Source organism: Aulonocara sp. 'chitande type north' Nkhata Bay, linkage group LG5 (genome assembly GCF_057382095.1).
Source record: "Aulonocara sp. 'chitande type north' Nkhata Bay isolate Kocher_YH1m ecotype deep benthic linkage group LG5, A_spYH_male_GT1.1, whole genome shotgun sequence".
Lineage (NCBI taxonomy): Eukaryota > Metazoa > Chordata > Actinopteri > Cichliformes > Cichlidae > Aulonocara > Aulonocara sp. 'chitande type north' Nkhata Bay.
Genome location: NC_141348.1, coordinates 36,136,719 through 36,160,365, shown reverse-complemented (window position 1 = coordinate 36,160,365; position 23,647 = coordinate 36,136,719). Strand labels below are relative to the sequence as shown.

Below are 23,647 nucleotides of genomic sequence, written 5' to 3'. Positions count from 1 at the left end.
ACCTTTACCTCTATATAATATAATCTTATTTACTTTCCCTGTTATTCTGAATTTAAGTATTTTGTGTGCCATATTTATTATCCTTGCATACCTATGGTCTCATGTCAAATTTGTGCTGCTCTTGCAGGTCGACATGATCAAAAAGTCATTTCACCCACAAGCTATTTTGGAGAAGTTTTCTCTGACACATCACCCCTTTCCTCTCCATATCCCACCGGGGCTTCCACCTTTGTTTCCTCTCCTTTCTCCAGCAAACTGACGCATTCTCGCAGCTGGAGCACACTTTCTCCACAAGGCCGCAAATCCCGCAGCAGCGGGGGTTTAAGCTCAGTGGAGGAAAGTGTTGAGTGGGCGGACACGGAGGGAGAAGGGCTCCTTCCCACCTCCAATGAGCATGTGAAGTTCTACAAGAGGACCAGGCCCACGAACGACTCCAGAGAGCTAAGCAGCCCAAAGAAAACAGAGGAATTTTTTCCTAAAGCCAAAGAGCAACTACACAGTCCCAAAAAGACTGAGAGTCAGGCACAGGAAGCAACAATGAACAGAAAAAGGGTGCCTATCACACAGACAAAAACGCAATCTGCCAGTCCTGGGAAGTCCGCTCACGTTGGACAGCAAGGGATATCAGCCCTGCAACGCACCGAGAATCAACAAGGCCTTCAGCAGAGATTAAAGGGTTCATCCAGTAGAGAAAGCTTAAGTCATGAAAAGAAAAATGGAAAAGGGGGGAATTTTGAGATTGGAAAATACCCTCAAGGATGGGAGATGGAAGGGAGAAGAGAAAGGACCAAGTCTCTGCATGAGAAAGAAAGTTATAAAAGAAGGTCGATTGGGGAATCTCACCGCCACAGGACATTTTCTAGTACACTAAGAGAGAGCGAGAAAGGTACAGGTAAAGACTCAGGGCAAAGAGACGTTGATGCCAAGGGTAAACTTACAGAAAACAGGACTACGAGTAAAGAGACTATTAGCAAAAGAGAATCACCGCTGTCTTTTAAAAATGTATGGCGTAGGAAAGGTTCTGTGAATTCACCAAGAGATATAAAAGGAAGAGAAGACACATTTTCTAAATCCAAAGACAGCTTAAAGGACAACTTTGTGGCCTCTGTAAACAGCATTCCAGGAGCCCTACAAACCCTGAAGGGACCTATTAGCCCTGGCCCTTGGAAAACGCCCAGCTCAGCCAAAATCCTCTCTGAGGCAGAAGTCCTCCGTGACCCTTTGTGATGGAATATTGAATCACAAGGACGTGAGCTGTGCCATGGAATATTTTACAGTATCCTCAGTGGATTATTTTTCTGAGTTCTTCCATAAAACAGAGAAGTGCAACATGGTGCCACATTTATCCATTTTAGACTGTGGCCAGATTTGTATTGTGGGAGCCCTGTGACATCACATGTGGCATGTAGCAGCTCCCCTCCGCCTTGTCTGCTGCTTTAGCATCTTTGACGTGGGACTTCAGCATATAGGACATGCTCGGGGCCTTGTCAGACCAGACATTCAGAAATGTGAATATGTGCCAATCCCGCGAGCCTCCTGTGGAACGACGACTACAAACAGCGCTTCACCCATTACAATGCAATGACCCATATGCAAAGAAAAGAGAAAGGCCCTCGCCTCTCGTCTGTAGAATATACAGTGTGACTCATCTAGGGTTTAATTTTGCTCTCAGTGTCATTGTTGAGTATTTCAACTGTATTCTTCTTATCAGTTTGCTCAACTGCATGCAGTCGGTCCTTCTGTTTGTTTTACTGCACGCGTTCTGTACATCGCTGAGGATGAACCCATTTCGTATTTATAATTTTCATTCTGATCACCAGGCAAATACAGCAAGTGTTACTGGGTATTCTAGATTGTTCTATGGCTATAGTCATGACACACCTTCATACAGACAGTATCATTTAAAAGACCAGAAACTTGTGGTTTGAGATCTTGTTTACCATGTGTATGATAACTAACCAGTGTGTAATTTATTGAGGTAATAGATGAATATATGTATATGTAGCTGTACCAAGCCATTCCGCATTTTGATAAAGACTTTCAGAAATTTGTCCCATGTTATTTGAGCTTTCACCTTATTTCCAATGTACTTCAGTGGTAGGAATTACCAATGAAATTTGTAGTTCATGAAATGTATAGATGTAACGTGCAAACTGCTGTACCAAATGTTTAAAATTGCTCAAAATGTGTCTCATTGTGAAATATAATATATATGTATATATATACATATATTTGAATGTGTGTTTTGGAAATTCTATCTATTAATTCCATTGCACCGCATCTGCCCTTGTAGCAAAACAGATTGACCATGAGTTGTATTTAATTTGTGATGTATACTTGCTACCAAAACATTGCATTTATTATTGGTTTTTTTTTTTGGATTTTTGAAATGATCACTGTTAAAGGGGGAAATGGCAATTTATGTAATGCTGTGCAAGTTCTGAATCATGTCTCTGGTTGTTTTACATGTGCTTGTTGATGAAAAGATAAATGAGGGTTTATATTGTAGGTACTGCTGTGTGATTATGTGCCAGGGTAGCTTGAAGGATGAAAGAGGCCAGAGAATGATGTGGTTTACTAAGATACCGAACAAGCTGCTGAAATAAGGCATGTATACAGAAAACTCTCCACCTTACATATTAAAGGGAGCCAATAGCACAGAGAAGACCAGTGTAGTTTTATAATGTGCAGTCTATAAAAATAAGATAGTCAGATTTCACTGTTACTTTAAAGAGGACATATTATGCTGATTTATAGCTCCATACTTTTATACTTGGACACCATAAGAGTCGCTTTGCCTATTTGCCTAATAATAATACTCGTTTAAGTTATATTGGGCCGCTGTGTAGCATTCAGGTCATTCTCTGTCTGGAAAAATGTGTTTTAGTTCCTTGGCCCTTACCTTTATGCCAATTTTTTTTTCTTATTGGCAAACAGAAACAGCAGGTGGGAGGGGCTGCTGTGCGTCTTTAGCATTCTTTCAAATAAAAAACTGTCTAAAAATAACAAACCATTTAGAGCAGTCTGAGCTTTTGGCTCACTTGGATTGCTTGTGTGTACAATGACCTCATTATTTGAGGTTTGTGCCAGACAGAAAATGAAGAAAAGCATAATAGGTCCGCTTTAAAGGATTTTTGAAGTGATACGCAAATATACTCAACATACTTGCAAATACAACTTTGAAATAAACACATTCAGATGAGCTCAGGGAAAACTGAATTGTAGCAAATGTGTGATAAAGTCGTTATCAATGAGAGCTGAATGGTGGTTGAAGTCTGTGATTGTATAAAGGAGTTTTCAGGTTACAAATCCCTAGAGGATGTACTTTGAGCCAATCAGTGGTAGGCTTTTGTGCAATAGTTTGGTTGGTTGAATGAGTAAATCCAACCCCGAGTGCTGAAAAAAGTTCACTCTGGTTCAGAATCAGATAATATCCTCTTTTATTGTATGTCCCCTGCACTGTAGTACAGCTTTATGCTTTCATTTGAACAATTTTGTTTGACATCTCTGCATCATACTGTGGCCTTGCATTGCTTCGTTAGAAAAAAAAAGAAAAAAGAAAAACACAATCCTTGTGGTATCCTCTACATTCTGTAGGAACAGTAGATGTAAATGTTTGTACATTGTACAGCACCTTTATAAATACTTGCCGAGTGCTCTTTTGAGGAGAAAAAAATAGAGGTATATTAAATCGCTCCATTATTTTTTTATGTAAAAAAAGAGAAAAATATTTAAAAATGGATTGAAAAGGATAGGCAATGACCTTGATATGGTATTCTGTTCATGCACTGAAAAATAAAGTTTTGCTGAAAACATGTTTCTGGATTTGTTGTATTGAAACTGAGATGCACATAAAATGATCGTCATCATCTTATCTGTATAAATGTAAAGCAAATAACAATTCAAGTGTCACACTTTTGACATCTAAGTAATTTGTTGCATATATGATGCAGAAGAATATGCTGCTGTTACTATGGCAGATTTCCAGTTGTTATGGTAACTGACTGAGCTATAGTTTTTCAATTACAAGAGAAGCTGTATATATTTCCAAAGCCATCGTGTCTCATGTGAACATATTTAGAATGAGAATGCGAATCTGCTCAGAGCCCCAGTGAAACCCTAAGAGCGGTTTTGAATCCTCTATAAATTTTAGGCACCATGAAAGGAATAAATGATAAGATCTAAATGTGGTTAGGTGTCCTACCATGCATTTTACACAAAGCTGAAACACTTCAGTAGAAGGCTCATAATGTATTACAAGTGCTTCGAAAAGATTTAACTGCAAATTCAAAGTTGTAAAAGAAGTACATGCTTGGCCTAAGAAGTTACTTGTACTAGATTCTTCAAGCAGTAATTTAAAGTTGGGCTAATTCCAAAGAATCACAGATCAAATATCTATTTCAAAAAAAAATCTAAGCAAGGCTTAACAGTGCCTTTTTTCTGAGTATTTTGTGTCAAATTCATTCAGTTAGAGAGTAATGCCTAAGGTTTTCACTACATGCATTTACAGTTGTTCATATACAAGCTTCAGCTGAGCTCTTAAGGGTGTTTTAACTGTTAAAACTGTGTGTAAAGTACTGAACCTCTGCATCTCAATCATGCTAAGTGTGCCGTTACGGTTGCATGTCTGATGCAAGGGCGTGAACACCTTTCTCATATCACCACTCTGAAGACCGATGGGCGTTGTCAACAGGTTTACTGACATTCAAAAGGGTAAAACTAGAAACAAGACAAAAAATACAGTCAAGACATACATAAGCGTAGCATAACATACATTTATACACCGCAATACTAATACACAGCATACGTCTAATTATATAAACTTTTAAACAACTACTGAGGCTATCTCAGACGACCTCCGACATCGCGGATAGCTAGCTTAGCACCGAGATTAGCTTTACGGTCAAATACTGCGCTAGCGGCAACATAATGTACAAAAACAAGTTGTAATTTAACTTTAAGTACATACCGGCGATACAACCGTAAACCAAAGATGTAGACAGTAAATTTTCCGACAGGACACCATAAGCCGTGTGCCGATATGTCTCTCTTTCTTTCGCTCGCTTGCTTTCCTTGAGCTGACTTCCTGTTCAATAAAGTTGTTTCAAAACAAACCATTTCTACGGTGCATTACTTGAAACGACCACAGAGGGCGCTAAAACACATAATAACTAACAACGTACTGGGAATAATATTTTAGTGATACAGAACACTCCCCGCCTGGCGTGAATAACGCCACGATTAAACGTTGAAGAAAACAACACGTTAAGAAGGCACCAAGGGTACGATCTCTGAGATAGGTCTGGTCAACACCTTTGTACCATCTGATTTAACTACCTTAATTTCCACGGTACGTATTTTACCATCTTTACTTGGGAACACCTTAGTTATGAGACCAAGAGGCCACTCATTTCTTGGCACTCGACTGTCTTTGAGTACCACAACACTTCCTAAGCTCACGTTAGGCTGGCTAGACTGCCATTTGCGGCGTGGCTGTAGGGTAGGGAGAAACTCTTTCCTCCATTTGTCCCAGAAGATGTTCGACAGGTGCTGAACCTGGCGCCACTGATGTTTGTAGAGGTCTGATGCTGTGAATTTTTCAGCTGGAGCCTGAAGGGGTGCTACCTTTTGAGTCAGGAGAACAGCTGGAGTCAAGATAAAGGGGTCACTTGGGTCTGATGAAACCGGGACGAGGGGTCTACAGTTTATGATAGCAGCCACCTCTGCCATGAAGGTGACGAGAACCTCATGAGTGAGTTTAGTGGTCTTAAGCTGAAAAAACATAGAGTCCAATATTCTCCGTGCTAAACCTATCATTCTCTCCCATGCTCCGCTGAAATGGGAGGCATGAGGTGGGTTAAAAGTCCATTTACATCCATGTTCTTTTAAGAAGGTGTGCACAGCTGTGTTGTCCAAGTTTGAAGGGATTTTCAGTTCTTTACATGCACTTACAAAACTGGTGCCTCGATCAGAGCGAACAGTTTTCACTGGTCCCCTCACGGCCAGAAATCGTCGGAATGCATTAATGAAGCTAGATGTATCAAGTGACTCTACCACTTCAATGTGAACTGCTCTAATACTCAAACAAGTGAATATGACAGCCCACCTTTTATTCTGGTTGACGCTTCCTCTTGTACGTCGTGAAGACACAAACCACGGACCAAACACATCTAAGCCCACATTCGTGAACGGGGGATCCGTTGTGAGACGGTCTGGAGGGAGGTTTGACATTTTCTGTGTGCTCAAAGGGGCACGAAGTCTTTTGCAGGTAACACAATGATAGATGATTGTGCTCACTTTTCTTTTACCGCCCACTATCCACCATCCTGCGGAGCGAACGGCTCCTTCTGTGAAAAGGCGACCTTGATGCTGGGTCTGCTCGTGGTAGTGCTTTATGAGAAGCGCTGCAACATGGTGGTGGCCAGGAACTATGAGAGGGTTTTTCTCACCTTGGCTAATGTTTGAGTCTCTGATGCGACCACCTACTCTAAGGAGTCCTTCTTTGTCCAGATAGGGGTCTAAGGTTTTGAGATGACTGGTTTTGGGTAGTTTTCCATGTTTTTGCACACACTTGATTTCTTCAGCATACACGTCCTGCTGTACTGCTCGAATGACAAGGTTCTGAGCTTGCTTTAACTCATCCACAGTAAGTCCCGTTTCACAGTAATGCCAGCCATTACAGTGATTGGCTTTGCCTGGTGGTGATTTGAAGTTGTGGATGACATGTATTAGTCTAGAAAGAGCACGTGTGAGGGATTTCCAGGTAGAAAACTTGGTGAATCTGTCTGAGCCCAGTTCTTTAGTTGAGGCTGTTGTTTTGAGTGCGGTTACCTGAGGTCTTACATCTGCGTCCATGTTGGGTTCTACAAGGTCATAGGAGTCATTCGGAGAATTCTGAATCTGATGTAAAAGGTCAGGGCCGGTGAGCCAGTTACTAAGCGGCAGCTGGAATGCAGGAACAGAACGAGTGGCGTGATCTGCAGGGTTCTGACTGCTAGCTACATAGTGCCACTGGCATGGCTGAGAAGATCTGCGGATTCTAGTCACACGATTACTGACATAGACATAAAATCTTCTAGACTCGTTGTAGATGTAACCTAGGACTACTTTACTGTCTGTGTAGAAAGTAGTGTGATCTAGTTTACAGTCAAGTTCATCTGAGATAAGATCTGCGAGCTCAACCGCTAAAACGGCAGCACTAAGCTCTAATCTTGGAATAGTCTGATCTGGGCGTGGTGCTAGCTTAGCCTTACCCATTACAAAGCCTACTTGACTGTGTCCTTCTGCATCTGTCACTTTTAAATAGGCCACTGCAGCTATGGCTTTGGTAGATGCGTCTGAAAAAACACACAACTCTTTTTTCACGGCTGTTGAAGGGGAAATGTCTGTGTATGCTCTGGGAATGGTCATGTTAGGCAAGTCTTTGAGTGAGTCTTTCCACTGTGTCCAAGACTCTTCCATTTCGGGAGGGAGTGGAGCATCCCAGTCCCCATTTTCAGCTGTAAGTTCGCGTAGAATCGACTTCCCCTGTATGGTGACTGGTGCTACAAAACCCAGCGGATCATAGAGACTGTTTATTGTTGATAGAACACCTCGTCTGGTAAAGGGTTTTGACTCATCAGATACTTCAAAGGTGAAGCGGTCTTTACTTAGGTCCCAGAGGAGACCTAGGCTACGCTGCATGGGCACCGAATCACTTTCGAAGTCCAGGTTTTTTAGATTTTTGGCATGATCTTGAGTCGGGAATGCCTCTAGTACTTCCTTCCTGTTTGCTGCTATTTTATGCAGTCTTAAGTTTGAGTTTGCAAGTGCGTCTCGGGTTCTTTGGAGTAGAGATATGGCTTTTTCAACAGTAGGTAGAGATTTGAGTCCGTCATCAACGTAGAAGTCAAGCATGACAAACTGCTTCACATCTGCATCGCAGTCCGGTTCGACGCGTTGGACAGACTGGTGCAGGCCATATATGGCTACTGCTGGCGATGGGCTGTTCCCAAAGACGTGGACCGTCATTCTGTACTCCACAACTTCTTTGGAAATGTCGTTGTCACGGAACCACAAGAAGCGTAAGTAGTTCCTGTCTTGCTCTCGCACGTTGAAACAGTAAAACATCTGTTCGATGTCTGCTGTGAAGGCAACGGCTTCTTTTCTGAAGCGTATTAGGACCCCAAGCAATGAGTTATTAAAATCTGGTCCTGTTAACAGAACGTCATTCAGGGATACGCCTTCATACTTGGCGCTGCTGTCGAAGACGACCCTGATCTGCGTGGGTTTACAGGGATGGTAGACACCGAATAATGGCAGATACCAACATTCCTCATCCTCTTTTAGTGTAGGGGCGATCTCTGCATGTTTGTTTTGGAATATTTTGTCCATGAAGGTGATGAAATGTTCCTTCATCTCTTTCTTCTTTTCAAAGGTGCGAAGAAGAGACATTAGGCGATTCAGGGCCTGTGGTCTGTTGTTAGGGAGCTTTCGGCGTGGATTTTTAAATGGTAAAGGAGCTGTCCAACTGTTATCTGTGTCTTTTGTTAGTCCTTCCTCCATTATTTTTAAGAAGGCATTGTCCTGGATGGAAGGTGAGATGTAGTTGTCATTTCTGGTTTGTTTGAACACATTACATCCTAAATGATCAGGTTCACAAGCACTGTCTGCCAGCTGGGAGCTGAAGTTGAGTGGAACTTGTATCCCACAATGTTTCTCTTTTATGTTGAAAACATTAGGACATGGCTCGAATGCTGTGGGACGTCCCCTTTCAGTTGCATTTGTGAACAGAGTCCTTACTGCAGGAGTTCTGTGGACGTCACCTAAACACACGTTTCCTACTATGACCCATCCTAGGTCCAATTTTTGAGCATAGGGTGCGTTGTTAGGGCCACTTATCTGTTTGCGGACTTTGTGAGCTCTAATGACATCCCGTCCAAGAAGCATTAGTATGGGGGCGTTAGAGTCCAAGGCAGGAATGAGGTGAGCCACTGACTTTAGATGGCTGTGGTGTCTAGCTGCACTGGGTGTGGGGATCTCGTCTCTGTCATTTGGGATATTCTGTGTGGCAGCAGCTGCTTCTAATGACTCTGCTTCAGCAATGGCTGAAGCTACATCTTTTTCATGCTGTAAATATTCGATGGATGCCTCGACTTTAGCTTTTGCTACTTCTATTTGTGCTTTTTCTACCTTCAAATCCATTTCTTTAGCTGCGAAGCTGAGCCGTGCCTTGGCTGCCTCAGCTTTTGCTCTGGCTTTGGCTGCTGCAGAACCTGTAGAGGAGGCACACGAAGCTTCGGACCGGGTCTTGAGGGATGACGCCTTGCTGGACATGTTGGAGTTGATTAGACGACTGCTGGCTCACTGCTGTATGCCGTGTTGCTCCCAGGCGCAGTAGTGGTCAGCTTCACTCTAGTGTGCGATGACTGCGTTATCTTTGTTCGTGCGGATGTCGCCGTTTTACTGTGCCGTTACGGGTGCATGTCTGATGCAAGGGCGTGAACACCTTTCTCATATCACCACTCTGAAGACCGATGGGCGTTGTCAACAGGTTTACTGACATTCAAAAGGGTAAAACTAGAAACAAGACAAAAAATACAGTCAAGACATACATAAGCGTAGCATAACATACATTTATACACCGCAATACTAATACACAGCATACGTCTAATTATATAAACTTTTAAACAACTACTGAGGCTATCTCAGACGACCTCCGACATCGCGGATAGCTAGCTTAGCACCGAGATTAGCTTTACGGTCAAATACTGCGCTAGCGGCAACATAATGTACAAAAACAAGTTGTAATTTAACTTTAAGTACATACCGGCGATACAACCGTAAACCAAAGATGTAGACAGTAAATTTTCCGACAGGACACCATAAGCCGTGTGCCGATATGTCTCTCTTTCTTTCGCTCGCTTGCTTTCCTTGAGCTGACTTCCTGTTCAATAAAGTTGTTTCAAAACAAACCATTTCTACGGTGCATTACTTGAAACGACCACAGAGGGCGCTAAAACACATAATAACTAACAACGTACTGGGAATAATATTTTAGTGATACAGAACACTAAGAGTTTCCCCTCTGAGAACAGCTCAGCCATTGGAAGAGCAGCCTAAACAATGAGTGGATGACTTACAATTGACTTAATTGTTTTAAACGGCTGAAAATCATCATATCTTGTGTTCTACTTTTGGTACTGGGATGAAAGAATGTGTTGAAGACAGGGTGGAGCTAGACTTTCAGCATAGAAGCAGCAGAACATTCCCAAGGAACTCTTCTGATAAGATAATATTTAGAATCACAGTTATTTAGAAGAAAGTTATTAAGGAAAGGTACTAAAGCAGTGCACTCAAAAGGATTAAGTAAAAGTATGTTAGTATAATAAGGAAACCATACTTGATATAGAGCAGGAAATGGCCCTGATAAGTCCCATTATCATTCCTTTAATGGCCGCTTAACGTTGACTCAAAAAGTCGCTAGAATTTCCTGTTAAAAAAGACCAAATTCAGAGCAGAAAGAAGCCTCTTTAGAGCCTGTAGGAGTAGAAGTAGTGACCATAAACTCATTAGGTAATTTTGTTTACTGAGGTCTCAGATCAAGTGGAGTAAAGAGCAGTTTTCCCAGTGACCTCCATGCAGTAGGAGAGATTTTTGAAACCAGAAGTATCGTCCCCTGTTGCCCAATATAAAGAATAGTACTTTCAGGAATTAAGTATTGGTTTGACATCTTTGGAATCAGAAACTACACTCAGCGTTTATATAGGGTGTATAATCATACGATCATTTTAAAATCTGCAGACGTTTTAGTCTCTCTATGAAAGTCCAATATACAACCTCTCGTATTCCAGTATACATGAAGACACTCTTATAGGCACTTTTATAAAAGTAAGCCTCCATAGAGGATGTGAGGAGGTGTACGAAAACTACAAAGTCACTGACAACATCAAGCAATAAGGGGTGAAGTAACTACTGGTAATATATGTTATTACTTTCTTATCAGTATCAATATTATTATTTTCATTTTTATTTTTGGGTAAAGTTTTCAACGAGCAATAATCGCGCCTCGGATAAACCTCATAGGCTACGATACTGCCACTGCGCAAAGCTTTTATTTTTATTTTTATTGAAAAAAGTTGTTACAGTGATTCCAATATAGCATAACATAAATGTTACAGATACAAAATAGATGAAAAAAATCTAATAAAAGAAGTCTTTATTGTATTTTACTGCATGTTACAGCAACAACCTCCAAGTCCTATAATGGAAAAATAAACAACACACACTTTATTTTGTCACTTAATAATTTAATTAGTTACTCTTAATAAAAGTGACATTAAGCTTGTTGAGACTATACATTTTGATGGATCACAGCGACCACATTTCTTAAATCGCAGTTTATCTTTTTAGCACTAGATGTCACTGAAGGACATTAGTTCCTTAAAACTTTTTTCCCGCCAGTCATCAGTTGTTGGGGTTTTTTCTGAATGAAGATTCATTATTTCTTGTCACCATTAATGACAGTAACAGAAAAATGGATGTTGTTTTAGCATGAATGAGATGAACATTTTAATCCTGTAGATTGATTAAAAAAATGTGATACTGAGGGGAAAGGCATTTCCAAATGAGAACCTTGCATGCACAGACCTGCCATGGCATAGATAAGACGATGCTTCAAAAGAAGGTGGAGTTAAACTGTATGATAATGCCACTGTTCACGTCACCTTATTGGTATGTCTCAACATTAGAAAGGCAGGTGAATTATTCAGCAGTGTGCTGTAAAATTGGCACCCTCTTCTCCACATTATCCGACTTGATGAGAAGCAGATGGGGGCTGCTGAGAAGGGAGGTGTCTTAATCAGTCACTTGAACATGGTGTTCTGAGAGATAAGAATAGCAAAAGAGACCTGAGCACAAGACGTTGCTTGTCTCACAAAAAGCAGTTACCCACTAATGCTACTTTTTGAATATTCCTTAAAAGAGAATAAGGTGCACCGCATACTTTTTATAGTTTACATTTGATTGATTTTACATCACTGCACTCACAAATGGGTTGGGGCTCTAATTTCTTTCATTAGTTTACTTTTTAGAGTGATGCAGGCTGCCTCACTAAAAAAGTGGATCCCATATGCTGGTGTTTTCGCACTTCTTAAAAACACCCCAGTCTTTTACTGTACAGATACGGGCCACTTGCGCTTTGTTGTCCTGTTTCTAAGTGATACTAGATGGTTTCTCCGGCAACTCTTGGGTGGAAAAAGAGGCAGCCCCTGTCAGCGGTTTTGCTGGTGAGCTTGGAATTTAGACAAGATTATGAGGCAATGAGGCGCAGTCCCCTTGTTGAACAAAGCCCGTATCCATGGTAAAAATCCAAAGCATTTAAAGGGACTCAGACTTTGACTGTATAAAGTGCTACGAAGGGAATCCCCGATTTCACAACTTCAGCCATGCCTTTCCTATTTTCACATTTTTGTTTAGTTAAAGTTCGCACCCAAAAGTGGATTTTTGTTATAGTAGATAATGTCTACCACGTATTCCGTTATATAGATTTATTAGAAATAACTGTTTTCACCTTTTGAGGACCCGTGAAACAAAAAAGAGGTTTTAAAGATACAGAGAGGGGGTGGCCGATTTCTTTTCCAAGACAGTTATGTTTCACCTTTTCCCCTCTTTGTACTGTTTGGAGATATCACCGCTCCTACTCTATTTGCAGGAACAGATTGGGCAGTTGACTAGGCAGTTCGGGTTGCTGCCAACCTCTCACATGTATATATAGCGTATAAATTTAGCAGAACTTCCTTTAATACTTCCAAAGCATTTCAAAATAAACGAAACAATTTTTACGTTATATTAAATCCATATTTCATACGCATATAATTATGTCTACATATACATACACACATACCCATACCCAATATATGCACATGCATGTATAAAAACATGTGTATGTCTTTGAAGGATTTAAACAATAAGACTGGACATAAAGATTGTACATTAGGCCTAAACGTGAGTTGTTTAAAGACTATGAAGTGTACAATCAGTTGTAATTATATGTGCATATCTAAACATTTAAACATGTAAAACTGAACAGTAAGAATTTGCACGTTACCTGAGTTGTTTACAGAGTGTGAAATGTGAAGTTGTATGCGCAGGTTTTCCTTCAGAAAGCTACAAATTCATACATCAATATTATATATTTTTTAAAAAAATCACAAACATGTACTTACCTTAAAAGGGCTAGTTTCCTAATTCAGTCGGCAGTTTTCTTCTGGAGAGGGTTATTCTTTCTTCTAGGCTTTTATTTTGGAGGAAATTACTTCACTTCCGGTTACACGTGCAATACAAACAGCATGACGCGTTCGCAGACAGCAGAGAGTAAAGAGTTGACAGTCTGAGGAAAGGTTCAGGTCTCTCTCTTGCCTCTCTGAACAAGTTGCGGTTAACGTAAGGATTTTCCAGAGTTGGACCAGGATCTTTTTTGTCCTTCTGCGACATGGAAACTCTATTGGACACACAGCGAAGACTCAAGTCCCTGCTATTAATGTACCTCTTGGTCGTAAACGCAGCAGGTCAGTAGTAACACCATTCTCGGGGGAGTCTGCTTAATGAGATAATAATTATCAACCAAGTCACAGGAGAACTCTAACTAAGAGAGCCATGCTACATTTTTTTACTGTCTGAGCAAGAGGAAAAGAAAAGTCGCCAACTTCTATGAATATCTCTGAAATGATCAGCAGCTGTTGAGATATTTACAGTTATACCGTTTTATACATTTCACATTGAATACCACTAGCTGACACGAATATTTGAAATAACTTGTCATGATGAGAAATACCTACTATTCTACCATACAGCGCACTCCTGCGATTATTTTGAAGTAAACAAATTTAGAAAGTGAGAAATAATATTTTGAGCGAAGATGTCAGTTAAGCTAAGACAACCAAAAAGTAGAAAGTTTTTCTTTTTCTTATATTTTTAGTAGTTGTTTGTTTAGTTCAGTTTACCAGGGTTTACTTATCCACAACTTTAGATTTAGATTTATTAATGACCTCTTAACATTTCCAGTGGGAAGACCTACTGAAATAAGAAATCCATGGTTACTTATTAACACTTACATTACCAAGAGGGACAGGTGAATGCCTGGTTCAGCATTATAATATGATAACATACTACCTAGTCTGTTGAGAGAGAGAAAAAATAGCCACAATTTGTTGTTCAAACAACATATTTGACGTCTTAATACCCTCAAAAGTAAGTTTAACGTTTATTTCACCTGCTAAATATCTGATTTACACTAAGTTGAAGCACATATAATTGAAATCAATCTTGGTATTTTTAATTAGTCACAAGTGGTTACTGGTTTTCTTATTTTGTAGAAAAAAACAACATCAGTAGCAACAGAGATCCCTGTGATCACGTGTTAAATAACCAGACATTCCCAAGTTAGATCTGGGAATGGAGTGTAGTTCCATGACCAGATACCAGTACAAAGCCATAGCCATAAATACTTACACATGTTGATACATATAAGCACGCACACACTGAGGCACCATACATTGAGCCATGTGTGGAGGTGGCTTTATTCCAATGAACTAATGACCTCTGCGAGCACACATACATTACAAACCTACATACAACCATCACAGCACAATGAACCTACAGTGAACCATTTTTTCTTGTCATTTTGGTTAAGTATTCCCTTTATAATATAACAGCAAGTATCCATTTACAAATGCCAAGATTAGTCAACATTTCTTCAAACAAAAAGGCCCCTGTGATATAAATTTCATTACTATGCACCAACCACATATGTTTAGGCTTTTTGAAGCCAGAAAAGAAAGTGACCCAAAATTCTAACTGTATACGTTAACACACTTATCAATATTACAGCTTTATCAGCTATATAGCTCCTGTATCAAGACACAGGAGAATCTCATGGATTATAATGAATTTTTGATTAACTTCATATTTAGAAGGAAGTTTTAGTTCTTGTTGTTTGTTACAGCCTCATGAGAGAGGTAGTAAAGAATAAATCTAAAAGTAGAATTTCAATGTGGTTTAGTGTACATACAAATGTGATGTAATGTAGGTGGCCTTGTTTTCATATTTTTTACAAAACACACAAAATAAATTAGTCTTTTTTCCAGAGATAATCTGAGGATCTTCTCTGGAAAAGTCATGACTGATTAGTCAGTAGGCTCAGATTTCATATCTACTGATCGCTAATCTAACCCGCTCTGCGGTAGGTTAGGTTTGGAGGATAAGTTATATTGCGGTAAGATATACTTTAGTAAGAAGTAAACCGCCTTTGTAGTACAAAAACCCCAGGGTTAATTAGATTTGTTTTTAAAATCAGATTGTATCTATGTAGATATGTTGGTAGCAACTTTTCCTGTTTCTATGTTTATTTTTTGTTTGCCATTCAGACATTCCAAAATCAATCTCTACAATCTGTGCATGCCAAAAAAAACAAAGCAGGTTTTCACTGAATGAATGAATAAGGCTTTAGTTCTTGGCTGCATACTCTAACATCAATTTCATTTCCTCTTGGGGTTCTCTCAATTTAAAAAATAGACCCGCTCCAAAACCTTGTGAATGTAAGCTTACTTATATCAGTCTAACCTTTTGTCTGTTATAGATATAGAATGATCAAATACATTGTACACCTGCATTTGCATTTCAAAGACCAAAGACTTTTGTAAACAAGCACCTGGCTTTAGGCTTTACACTCTCCCCCTTTGTGTGTCTGTGTTGGGAAATATTAGGAAATATAGGGAATCTCTTCCTGTGTGTGCAAGAAAGAAAGCATGCAGGAAAACACATTTTTGTGGGGCAACATTATCTCTTTTTTTCTTAAATATTCATTGGAAAACTTAGTATTAAGAATTAAGTGCATCTCATCACTAAGGGTATAGATTTTTTCTGTATTATGATGATAGGAACCTATATTTTCAGTGTTTTTATACAAATAACAAAATGTGACTAACTGAAAATAAGGATGTTAACACAAACTTCACCGAAGGAAGTTATATTATCCCTCTCCATTAGGTTATTTATAAAAGTTGCCTTACTAAAAAAGCGATTTCTGATGAGGAATTAGGATCGGCAGATTATTTTCATTCATGTCTTCCACTAAAGCCTATAAGTTATGTATGATATTGGCTGAATTTGTATTTACATTTTTAATCATTTTAATCAAATTTTCATGTTTAGTGTTTAACTGTCATGACTACTGATTTTAAACCATTTTTTTTATTTTACTTCCAGGTGACTGTCCTAAACCTGAGGGAGGGAACAATACTGTCCTAACCAATGAATCACTTCTAAAGAATGTTTTCCCAAAGAATATCATGGTCACGTTAGAGTGTTCTAGTGGATATATTAAAGAAAGCGGCTCTGAATTTATAACTTGCATTAATGATCAATGGACTGAGTCAGAGCTCATCTGCAAGAGTAAGTCTTGTCTACTACTGTTATTTTGTGAGTTAATGTACAGCCTGAAACACCTGTAGTGATATCTGTTGTTTGTTTTTTATGCTACAGAGAAAGACTGTGGTCAACCTCCACCAAAGCCACATATGAAGTTTGATACAAGTGAGGGTACTCTGTTTGGTGCTCTAGTAAAAGTAACTTGTGAAAAAGGGCAAGTATAAACCTGTTTCACCTTCTCATACTTATCTGGTTGAGCATTGTGTTAAAATATAAGAAAATCCAAAAAGAAAAATGAAAATCATGAAGTAGTGACATACAAAAATAACTAAAATATTAATGTTCATTTCCAAACATTGCATTTCTTCATGCTGTAGTGCTAAACGTTGTCTGGCATAAAGTACTGATAAATGACTGATGTCTGTGCAATGGAATGCATTGGCTAATGGAAAATATTTCTAAAGAAAACAAAATACATATGAAAGACAAATAGATTGGTTGTCATAAGATGTTACTTTGTGGTTTCACTGGCTAGAAACTTGGCTCTCCTTCTAACAACGGTGATTGATTCAGTTGTAAAAATGTTTTTTCAGTGCATTGCAATTTTATTACTGTTAAGGATGAACATTTCCTTAAATTAACAAAGCAGCTTTGTTTTCACTCTGTCTTTTTACAGTTACCAGATTAGCGGGTCGAGCTACAAACAGTGCTATGATCAAGGGTGGAGTGGCAGAGCTTCTTGCGAAAGTAAATGTCTTCATTTGTTAGCTATCAGTCATAGAACTGGTCAAAACTCTTACTTAATGTTTCTAAGACAAGCATTTATTCAGAAACATTCCTCCAGTCTTCTGTTCTGTTACTTTTTTTCCTCAATGTCAGTTATTAATGCCACTATATATAAGGAGTAAAATGTGTTACTTTGTGATCATTTTGTGATTTATTTTTTTTTTGGAGTAAAGAGGTTTTTCTGTTTCTCAGTTGTAGCATGTGACAAACCTGCAATAGCCAATGGCAATACTTCATGGGATTCTGGAGATGACCCAGAATACAACAATACCATACGTTATACCTGTCATGAAGGATACACCCTCATAGGGAGTGATACTGTTGTATGCGATGAAACTGGTGAATACAGTCCTGATCAACCTGTATGCAATGGTAAGGCTGATGCATCAGTGTGTTTTACTTGTTACTTTTAATGTTATGATGCAAAGCAGGTCGAGGTGGTCATAATGTTTTGAGAATATTACATTATTTTAGGATCATACAGATGTTTTTGTATTCTTCAATGTCGTTTTTATGAATGTTCTTTATGCTGACCACTTCCAAACCATGCCATATTTAATGTATCGATTTGCCATTATCTTCAGCTTTTAATATTTACCTCTTATAAATGTTCTCCATCCATGTAGTTTACCTACTAACTGGCACGCTAATTCTAATAATAACCTAACATTGTATTAACTAAAGCGTAAATTTTCCCCACAAGAGTTGTTGGGGGCGGGGAAGCTATGTCAAGGAGCAACAGCTGCTGCTGCTGTGCTTTTTTTTTTCCTTTGACATGATATGAAGGAAAGTGTTTTCTGTTTTTATTCCTATTTGACAGAAGTGACAAGAGCGCCAGCTACTACTTCTCGATCACAAGGTATATAAAGAGAAATAATGGATAACAGTGGTTTTACAGAATTATATATATTGAAATATAGAGAATAATTATGAATTATGTGGTTTTACCTCTTCCATTAAAAAGCAGTTTTTCTCTTCCTCATGCTAGTTGCCATAACGGATTTGACAACAACTGACGCAAAAGTATCCACGTTTTCAGATTCCTCTGCTGCACCCACAGTTCACAGAACTCAAACTGTCACAACCAGTTCAATACCAAATCTCTCAACTTTACCAAAAGGTACAGAAAAACTCTGAATTGATACTGTTTAATCACAGGAGCATGAATTTATTATATGCATGTTGCATGCATCTCAGAAACGACTTTTCATATAGACCTACTGTTATCCTGTTGATACTTAAAAATTTAAAGTGAAAACTTAAACATTTCTTGAAGCTTTGTTGAAACTTGGGGAGAATTATTCTATTTGTGCTATTCAAAAGTTTTCAGAGGAAAAGCTACTTCTGCCGGTATTCTGTCAACTACATCATCATCCTTTCAAGGTAGAGAGATGTCTTATAAAGCACTCAAGCATTTGAACCTTCTTTTTTAATATTTTGGCCTGTTTTTACGTTACATTGACTACCAAATTGCATATTGTACACCACTGAATGTCATTACTTTGTGGAAAGAATATAAAGGTTCTCGAAGACTTTGAACAACATCAATATTGATACTTTGTAACTGATTATGAGTTGACAGCTAATATAAAGCCATGAGATAGGTCGGTCATAGATTATTCATGTGTATATAACACATTAATTTTTTAATACTAAATTTACTTAGTTAGACTTTAACTTGCATAGTTTAACATTTTCGTGCTTGTGCTCTCTGCCTGAGAACACTAAATTATGAAATGTGAAAATTGTGAAATCTGTCTATCTGGCTACAGTATATGTATCCTTGTTGCCCTAACAGTTTAAACTGAATACTAAAACTGTGGTTGTTTGTTTTTTGTATATTTCTTTTGTAGGCATGCATGATGGGAATGTAAATACTGCCACGGATAGTGGTGAGTTTTTTAACCCCAGTTTTAATAAGAAACATTTATTGTATTTTTTTCCATGTGCGTTTAACCTTGCTTGTCTTTTTCCAGGAACAGTGGCTGCTGTCGTCATTGGTGCTGTGGTTTTTTTAGGTAATGTATATTGTTTCTTTTGGAATTTATATAGTGCATTTTGTTGTGGAAATGAGAACAAAAACAAAAAATTTCTTTAATTATTTTTTGCAGGTGCAATTATAGGTTTTTCCCTGTTGCACAAGTTTAACATGAGAAGAAAAGGGTAAGTTCAATTTTTTTTTACTCTTAACTTCATCATGCATGGCTTACATTTGATTTTACTCTATATGCCTCTGCTACTTCTCTTTGCGTGCTCTGCTCTTTTGACCTTTGAATATTTAGAGCTGTATTTTCAGAACCTATATGGACTTGTACAGTAATATATCGTCAATATGCTGCAGCAGTTTAAATCTATCCACTACATTTTAGTCTTTGAAATTCAGATGTGCGTGTGTGTGTGTTTCCGGACTGCTGAGGAATGAGGGAAGTCAGGAGGAAATCCTTTAACAAAAACAGCTGTGAACTACAAATCAGCAAAAAAACAAAATCTCTTTGTTTGCTTTTTTGCTGATTTGTATGTCACAGCCATAAGGAATCAGAACATTTGTTATAATAAATTTAGCAAATGGATGGATAGATATTTTGCTGCTTATGCCCACAGAATGCATATAAAAGATGGACCTAGCTGCCTTTAATCTCCATTAGTTTGTGAAGTACCACAACAACCTGAGCATTTTTACCTTCACCTGTCTTTTTTTGAAATCTGACATGATGAACATAGAGCAGATATAACTAATAAACTGATGACACAGCATATGATATGGCTCATATGGGTCATATGGCTCATTGTCAATCAAAATGTATCAAAATCACATCGCATTAACATAAAGCAATGTTATCTCCCCTGGCACAACTGGCCTATGACAGGAAAACAGATGAGATTGTTTTTACGTAGAATACTTATATAGACATACAAAGCAATAAATATTGTTCACATTTTTTTGCAATAAAGAGGTTTGATTCATGTTTATTGTTTTGGGGAATTTGTTTGATTGACAACAACTGTGTTTACTGAATGGTTGTCCAAACCAAGACGACTAGGATCGCCTGTATAAATCTTACAGTCACCTCAAAGTGTTTTATATGGTAAGGTTACAAAAAACCTACCTGACAAACAAGTGATTAAGACCAAAAACTCATCAGGAAAGGGGTAGCTTTTCTATTTACAACTGAGTTTTCTTTTGTGGTGACAAGAGTCTTCCTCTACTAGCCATTAGAAAGAATCTAGGTTTAAAGTGCTCAGTCATTAAACTGTTCAGACATTGAGGCTACATTGATCTCATATATACATTCAATGACAGAGTCATTTTGTTAAGTAATTAATTTCTCAATGTTGAATTGACTAACACCTAACACTTTTTATTGCCAATTAAGAATGCAATAAAACTAATAAATTTTTTAACATAAAAGTAATATAACTCCATAATTCTGATGCAAATTCCTTATTTAATGGCACCATAGCTCATATGACACCAGAGAAGACCAGAAGCCGGGGTTATTACACTTCCAAAATCTTTAGATTGCCTGCCTCACCCAGGTATCTGTATAAAACCATCAAAATACACCAGACATATTTAACCATTTTTCTGTCTGTAAGTTTAGGTTGTTAATATTAGTATTGCTAGTGTTGTATTGAAGCCTAAAAAAGAATGATGCATCATTTCCCTTTTTTGCATTACTTTGTGAATGAAGGTCAACTTAATGTTTTGTTTTTTTGCTGTTTTTTTACACTAGTTCACATGGAATTTCACCTTTATGAAAAGGCCCAAGGATGTACCATCAAACTGTGCCTCGCTGAGTTGACGGGGAAAGAAAACTTACTTTCATTGTTGCCACAGTTCATTTGGCAGATAATCCACCCTGCTGAGCTTACATAGTTAAAGTATCAAACTTGGATTGCCTTTTGTAATATTATATTTGATTTTTGCATTATTTTAAACCTAATTTGTAAATATTTTATTGTACTTTATTATTGCTGCTTATATGCTATTTATGTTATAAAACAGTAAATACAATAATGTTGTTTTCTTGTTGTTCTTGCAAAAACATTTTTTGTTTGCAGCTTTTGATCAATTTTACCACCATAACTTTACATGTCATGTTATATGTTAATGTTTTGTTTCATTTGGCCAGAAGAAAGGAGGTTAGAAAGAGATGCAGTGCATACAGTGTGGTTAATTCAGTCAGTAGAATGAAGTGGTGACTTCTAAAGATACAATCAGCTGCATTCTTTGCCTCCTGACTTTCTTTTCATCATTGTCTATTGTTGAGATCTAAGCTGTGGAAAAAAAGAGTAAACTGCACTCCCATGAGAAAAGGGCTGTGTAGTTTTTTTTTTCTCATTATGTTCTTTAGTTTTTTCCTCTTTGATCAGGCAAGATTTGGCTCTATTAAATATGAAAGGAATTTCCAAGACCAAGGAGCAAAATTGATAAAAAAAACAAAAAAACCAAAACATAACTGAATGGGTTCATTGGACAGATTGAGACGCTGTTGTGAAAATGAAAATAATCTACTAGATAAGAGAAAGATTTTATAACCTAATTTTTGTTGTGCATGCTACTATTATGCAGGTTAAAGAACATGATGAAGTCTTCATCACACCTTAAAATGTAAAAGTTTCTCTCCTAGGAGGAGAGCATCAGTGAATGCATTCACTGTCATGTCAACAGATTAGCACAAAGCCATTATGCTGACAAGGGTGTGGATCCATACAAAGACAAGCCCAAAATAAAATGTGATGATGACTGTCACGGTCTGGCTGGGGCAGACCGTATGTGTTGCAGAGGAGGACTCAAACGCAGACCAAAACGTGGTGTGGATTAACAAAACAAGCCGTTTATTGAGGTTAGCAACGAGGGTACAAAATAATAGGGCATCGGTGAAAACTAAACAATAACCTAAACTGGGTGAACTAATAACAAAACATGAAAAACCTTAACCATAGTGAACTGACATGGGTACCTGGAGATGAGACATGGATGAGCAGACGACCTGACAATGGCATGCAGAAAACAAAGGGCTTAAATACATACATGAGGTGATCAGGGGAGGTGGAGACACATGGGGGAAACAGCTGACAGACATAAACCTAATGACAGGACCAGGAGAGGAAAGCTAAATACAATAAACAAAGAACACATGACATTGTCAGAATAAAACAGGAAATACTAAAACTAAAACATGACAACACAACTTAACAGACCTAATATGTGATGAATAAATACAAAACCCCAAAACATAGAAAACCCAGGAACAATAACTGCCTAAACTAAAGGCAGATAGGAAATAACACAAACTAAATCACATAACAAAATGAGACAAATACAAACATGAACTCAGAGCGCTGGGTCAGAGACCCAGCCTGTGACAATGACTGTTTCATTGTATCCTGCTCAAGTGTTGTATTTCATTCAGTGTAATACTTCAGCTCTATCTCACGGCAGGATACGCCTTCATTAACATAGTTGTTTGTCTTAGTTATGCTGACAGACATTTAATTATCAGAGGGAAGTGGTTTTTGTTTTTCTCAGAAACCTTGACAATCTTGGCAAAAACAACAATCCACCATAAGACACCTTAAAAATGAAATTTACTATATTTATAAGGTTTTCTCACTGGTCGCATGTCCACTTTGCGTTGGACTTTTTTGTATTAAAAGGATACATCTGAGGAGTCTGTTTTTCTTATTGTAACAAAAACAAAACTAACAATTTTTTGTCCTATAAAAGTTTTTCTTCCTTTGAAGCCCTTGTTTGTTGAGCAAAACAAAAATCACGTCACTGAGACATTCAGTCGCAGTATGTGACAAATAAACAACTGAAAATGCCTCTGCAGGAAAAAAAAATTAAATAAATGCAATCCCCCATAGCACACATCACTGTCTGTCTTCAGTAGCCCGAGGCATTTCTGGAGCAGCCATCTAAAGGGGCCGTCTTATTGATGTATTCACAGATGCTCCATGATTTGTCTTAAATTGTGGCTCTTACACTCAATAAACTTTGTCCTCTTTCTGTTGCTCGTATATCTCTCAGGGTGCTGGACTTTGGGTGGCGACTAATATACTCAGGGAAAAAAAAGAAGGTAAGGAAAAAAAATAGGTGTTAGGATTGGAATATTACATGGAGAAATGTACATGCTAAAAATGCTAAAAATTTGTCATTCTATCTCATTACTAGGCAGTTAATAGGACGTGTACTCTGTTTTTTAAAGAGATGTTACTTTCATGAAATTAAAATGACAATCCTTATATAAGTGCATAAAGAAACAGACCCATTTAGCTCATTGCTAGATGGTTGTTAGGCAACACAGTAATGCTATATAAGATTTGATATAGATACGAACCTTCAAGGGCCTCAGATTTGCATGTGTGACAAGTGTGGTTGCTTAACTCCTAGCAGGAGTTGGGGGACAAATAAACAAACAAACACAGAGACATGTTTGTTTTTGCAAAC

The 23,647-nt window shown here is 38.2% G+C and overlaps 3 protein-coding genes and 1 non-coding gene across 9 annotated transcripts in view; 2 read left to right on the top strand and 2 right to left on the bottom strand.

The window, feature by feature from the left end:
* Positions 1 to 3,811, top strand: part of magi3b (membrane associated guanylate kinase, WW and PDZ domain containing 3b) — a 131,423-nt gene extending 127,612 nt beyond the window's left edge. For 2 of the 3 annotated variants that reach the window (XM_086293286.1, XM_086293283.1), the window contains one exon: positions 128 to 3,811. In XM_086293286.1, coding sequence (XP_086149412.1) covers positions 128 to 1,227 — 1,100 coding nt within the window. In that variant the 3' untranslated portion in view covers positions 1,228 to 3,811. The remainder of the gene's footprint in view (positions 1 to 127) is intronic. The other variant, XM_086293284.1, reaches the window with a different exon arrangement.
* LOC147331172 (uncharacterized) lies at positions 2,356 to 10,068 on the bottom strand. 2 transcript variants are annotated; one of them, XR_015129159.1, is made up of 3 exons: positions 9,809 to 10,068; positions 4,970 to 9,558; positions 2,356 to 4,719 (listed from the first exon to the last, which is right to left on the bottom strand). XR_015129159.1 is itself a non-coding variant. In XM_086293287.1 (2 exons), the coding sequence occupies exon 2, from the start codon at positions 9,313 to 9,315 to the stop codon at positions 5,266 to 5,268; it is 4,050 nt and encodes a 1,349-aa protein (XP_086149413.1). In that variant the 5' UTR covers positions 9,316 to 9,558; positions 9,809 to 10,068; the 3' UTR covers positions 2,356 to 5,265. The 2 variants fall into 2 exon arrangements, 1 of the variants encoding a protein (XP_086149413.1); XM_086293287.1 differs by having other exon boundaries at positions 2,356 to 9,558.
* Positions 10,069 to 10,957: 889 nt separating this feature from the next.
* Positions 10,958 to 11,091, bottom strand: LOC147331171 (U4 spliceosomal RNA). Its single transcript, XR_015129311.1, has one exon. It is a non-coding gene; the product is annotated as a U4 spliceosomal RNA (small nuclear RNA).
* Positions 11,092 to 13,315: 2,224 nt separating this feature from the next.
* LOC147331170 (complement decay-accelerating factor) lies at positions 13,316 to 21,589 on the top strand. Of its 3 annotated transcripts, none has more exons than XM_086293282.1 (13): positions 13,316 to 13,547; positions 16,246 to 16,431; positions 16,522 to 16,621; positions 17,084 to 17,154; positions 17,386 to 17,565; positions 18,014 to 18,052; positions 18,233 to 18,313; positions 18,517 to 18,576; positions 19,047 to 19,085; positions 19,170 to 19,211; positions 19,305 to 19,356; positions 20,655 to 20,730; positions 20,928 to 21,589. In XM_086293282.1, the coding sequence occupies exons 1-12, from the start codon at positions 13,472 to 13,474 to the stop codon at positions 20,710 to 20,712; spliced, it is 984 nt and encodes a 327-aa protein (XP_086149408.1). In that variant the 5' UTR covers positions 13,316 to 13,471; the 3' UTR covers positions 20,713 to 20,730; positions 20,928 to 21,589. The 3 variants fall into 3 exon arrangements, with proteins under 3 accessions (XP_086149408.1, XP_086149406.1, XP_086149407.1); XM_086293280.1 differs by having other exon boundaries at positions 13,318 to 13,547; positions 18,182 to 18,313; positions 20,928 to 21,580; XM_086293281.1 differs by lacking the exon at positions 20,655 to 20,730 and having other exon boundaries at positions 13,318 to 13,547; positions 18,182 to 18,313; positions 20,928 to 21,581.
* Positions 21,590 to 23,647: the final 2,058 nt, after the last annotated feature.